Source organism: Myotis davidii, unplaced genomic scaffold, assembly GCF_000327345.1.
Source record: "Myotis davidii unplaced genomic scaffold, ASM32734v1 scaffold901, whole genome shotgun sequence".
NCBI lineage: Eukaryota > Metazoa > Chordata > Mammalia > Chiroptera > Vespertilionidae > Myotis > Myotis davidii.
Window position 1 is genome coordinate 803158 of NW_006291427.1, and position 3823 is coordinate 806980.

General features: G+C 57.5%; 1 protein-coding gene across 1 annotated transcript; it reads left to right on the forward strand.

Annotated features, from left to right (window-relative positions):
- Positions 1–127: 127 nt before the first annotated feature.
- TRIP6 (thyroid hormone receptor interactor 6) lies at positions 128–3216 on the forward strand (the record flags this gene model as incomplete). Its single annotated transcript, XM_015564559.1, has 8 exons — positions 128–265; positions 357–482; positions 776–1165; positions 1492–1585; positions 1695–1864; positions 2276–2454; positions 2714–2834; positions 2946–3216. Coding segments are annotated over 8 exons (1350 nt in total), but the record flags the coding sequence as incomplete, so codon positions are not given.
- Between the last annotated feature and the right edge of the window lie 607 nt (positions 3217–3823).

Sequence of the window (3823 nt, forward strand, 5' to 3'; positions counted from 1 at the left end):
CGGCGGCCGTCCGGTCCCACTCTCCGATCCCGGGTGTGGGTGGGTGGGAGGAGAAGAGGGACCGAGAGGGCACCTCCACCAGTGTCACCCTCGCCCCTTCCCCATCTCCGTCTTCACTCTGCTTTAACTCATCCCAGCGCTCCAGCCCCACCCCAGGGTCAATTTTTGCCCCGTCCCGGCTGAGCAGTGTTACCAGGCCCCCGGGGGATTGGAGGATCGGGGGCCGGCCTGGGTGGGGTGCCGTGGAGCACCCCCGCGCTCGCAGGTAAGAACCAGATGGGGGGGGGTGCATAGCGCCCTGGGCAGGAGGGGAGGCCATGTGATGTGCATTCTCCCTGCTTTTGCCCTATCCCCAGGGACTCCCCCCAGACCGGGGCCGGCTGCACCCAGGAAGTCTGGATGCTGAGATAGATTCCCTCACTAACATGTTGGCCGAGCTGGATGGGGGTCGAGGCCATGCCCCACGACGGCCTGACCGGCAGGTGAGCCCCCATTCCTCTTCTGTCCCTTCTCCCTTGTCCCCCTTCCCTCACCCCAATCTCTGTTTTCCCTGTATGCCCAGCACACCCCCACCTCCTGCCCTCTATGTGAGTGATGCACACACCCGCCCAGGAACTGGGCCACCAGAGCGTAGTGGGTTGTCAGCCACTCAGGGGTGGGCCCTTGTCAGAAACCAGCCCTTCCCTGGGTGACACACACGTGGGTGGGGTGGGTTTCCACAGATGCGTGTCCTGTAACGGCCTGCTCACTCCTTTTGGTCTGCATTTCTCCCCAGGTCTATGAGCCCCCTCAGCCCCCTGCCTACCGCTCTGGAGCAGGCTCCCTGAAGCTGAATGGAGGGGGTGTTCCTTCCCCGCTGCTCCCAGCATCCCCCTATGGGGGCCCCACTCCAGCCTCCTATGCCACAGCCAGCACTCCTGCTGGCCCTGCCTTTCCTGTGCAAGTGAAGGTGGCACAGCCAGTGAGAGGCTGTGGCCCTCCAAGGGGGGGACCCTCTCAGGCCTCAGGGCCCCTGCTGGGCCCCCACTTTTCTCTCCCAGGCCGAGGTGAAGTCTGGGGGGCTGGCTATAGGAGCCACCGAGAGCCAGGGCTCGGGAGTAAAGAGGAGGTCGCTGGGAGCTCCAGTCCTCTAGGAGGAGGAAGAGGAAGTGGGTACGGGCACCAGGTAAGCCCAGGGGAATGGGATTTGAAGTCCTCAGACAACTGGACGCTGATTGGGTCGGATGGGGGTGGTGTTCTAAGTCCTGGTTGTCAGGGACGGGGAGTGTCAGAGCTCCGCACCTCCCCGCCTCCCCCTAGGGGTTTAGGGCAGGTCAGGAAATGTAGGAGGGAGGGGACCGGAGTCACACACTAGCTTTTCAAGTCATGCCCTCGGACCCTGAGATGTTCTCCAGTGAGCTTTCTGGGTGGCATTTCCTGGTCACCCACAGGTATTTTGACAGCATTGAAAGCTAGAGGTAGCGCCACACACTCCTGATTCTCAACTCCCAGGGTCCCCTGAGCCAGCCTCCTGAGGAGGAGCTCGAGAGGCTGACCAAGAAGCTGGTGCATGACATGAGCCACCCGCCCAACGGGGAGTACTTCGGTGAGCTGAGTCAGGGTGGGTGGACAGGGTGGGGGACTGGAGAGTCAGAGGGACACCAGCTCTGGCCTCCTGGCCCATGCCGGTTGACCCTGTCCCTCCCTGTCCCCAGGCCGATGTGGGGGCTGCGGAGAAGACGTGGTTGGGGATGGGGCCGGGGTTGTCGCCCTGGACCGCGTCTTCCACGTTGGCTGCTTTGTGTGTTCTACCTGCCGTGCCCAGCTCCGGGGCCAGCATTTCTATGCCGTGGAGCGGAGGGCGTATTGTGAGAGCTGCTATGTGGTGAGTGGTTGGGACCGGGGGCTTCCATCCAAGGTGGAAACCAATGTCCACGAGGAACAGGGCTCAGGCGGGGGACTGAAACTGATAGACAAGAAGGGAGAAATTAGGCAGCTAAATAGTGGCTGCTGAAGGGGAAGGACAGAAGCCCCTTGCAAATGTGAGGCATTTATTTTAGAGTTAAGGGAGTGTGCTGACCACAGCACACTGTAGGGCATATATTGAAGGGAACTGAAGCTCAGAGAGGCTACTTAACTTGTCCCAAAAGTTGCGATGAGTTTTGCACTCAGATCTGTTCAAAGCCACCTTTCACTAAATCACATGCAGGGGGCTAAACAGGTGGGTGGGCTGGCAGGATGCCTGTAGGGCGGCCCTGGTCCTCCGCAGACCCCGACCTTCCCTCCTTCCCAACAGGCCACCTTGGAGAAGTGCTCCAAATGCTCTCAACCCATCCTGGACCGGATCCTTCGGGCTATGGGGAAGGCTTACCACCCTGGCTGCTTCACCTGCGTGGTGTGCCACCGTGGACTTGATGGCATTCCGTTCACGGTGGATGCCACCAGCCAGATCCACTGCATTGAGGACTTCCACAGGTCAGGCTAGATCCCCCCACCTTTGTCTCAGGATGTCTGCCTTTCCTATCTTTCTCATTTCTTCACGTCCCAGTACCAGCCCCTTCTGTTTCCCACCCTTGCCATGCCTTGTTCTGGTTAACATTGCTTTCTTCCCTAAGATCCAAGACCATACCTCGGGCCTGTCCTCTTCTCTCCTGCATCCCACCTTCTCTGGGCTCTGTTGTTAGTCTCTCCAACCCTGGGGCTTGACAACCCCCTTGGCTCTCTTGTACCCCAGGAAGTTTGCTCCACGATGTTCAGTGTGTGGTGGGGCCATCATGCCTGAGCCCGGTCAGGAGGAGACTGTGCGAATTGTTGCTCTGGATCGCAGTTTTCACATCGGCTGTTACAAGTGTGAGGTGAGGGGGCCTGGACCAGGGGAAAAGGAGTTCTTGGGGTCTGGGCTCGCTGGGTATAGTAGGATCCAGAGGTCTTAGCCCGGTGGAAAGCTGTTGCTTCTTTCTTAACAGGAGTGTGGGTTGCTGCTCTCCTCTGAGGGTGAATGTCAGGGCTGCTACCCCCTTGATGGGCACATCTTGTGCAAGGCCTGCAGTGCCTGGCGTATCCAGGAGCTCTCAGCCACCGTCACCACTGACTGCTGAGTCTTCCCAGAAGCACTTGCTGCATTCTCCCTTCCCATCTACCACCTTCCTTGACATCTACTTTTACAACTCTGCCACCAAGTACTGTCTCCTCTTCCTCCAATCATGAAATAATAATCTCTCAAGAGTTTACAAGACACTTTCAAGTCTATTGTCTCATCTGATTCTCACAGCAGCCCAACGAGGCATAATTGTTGTGACTGTCTGCATTTTTACCTGAGAAGTGACTTCCCCAGACTGCATGGTTCCCAAGTGGCAGAATCTAGGTCTTCTAAGCTCTGGTCCAATTTAAAAAAATGTTTTTATTGATTTTAGCGAGGAAGGGATAGGTATGGAGAGATAGAAACATCGATGGGCTGCCTCTTGCACGCCACCTACTGGGGATTGAGCCTGAAACCTGGGCTTGTGCCCTGACCAGGAATCCAGCCAGTGACCTTTTGGTTCATGGGTTGACACTCAACCACTGAGCCACACTGGCCGGCCCCGGTCCAATTTTTTGCAACTCTGTTACAGTCAGCCCTCTATATCCCTGGGTTGAATCAACTGAGGATAGAAACTATTCAGAAAAAAAGTTACATTTAGCCTGGTTGGTGTACCTATGAATCAGGAAGTCGATTCTCAGTCAGGGTACATGCCCGGGTTGCAGGCTCGACCCCCAGTGGGGGGTGTGCAGGAGGCAGCCGATCAGTGATTCTCTCTCATCATTGATGTTTCTCTCTCTCTCTCCCTCTCCCTTCCTCTCTGAA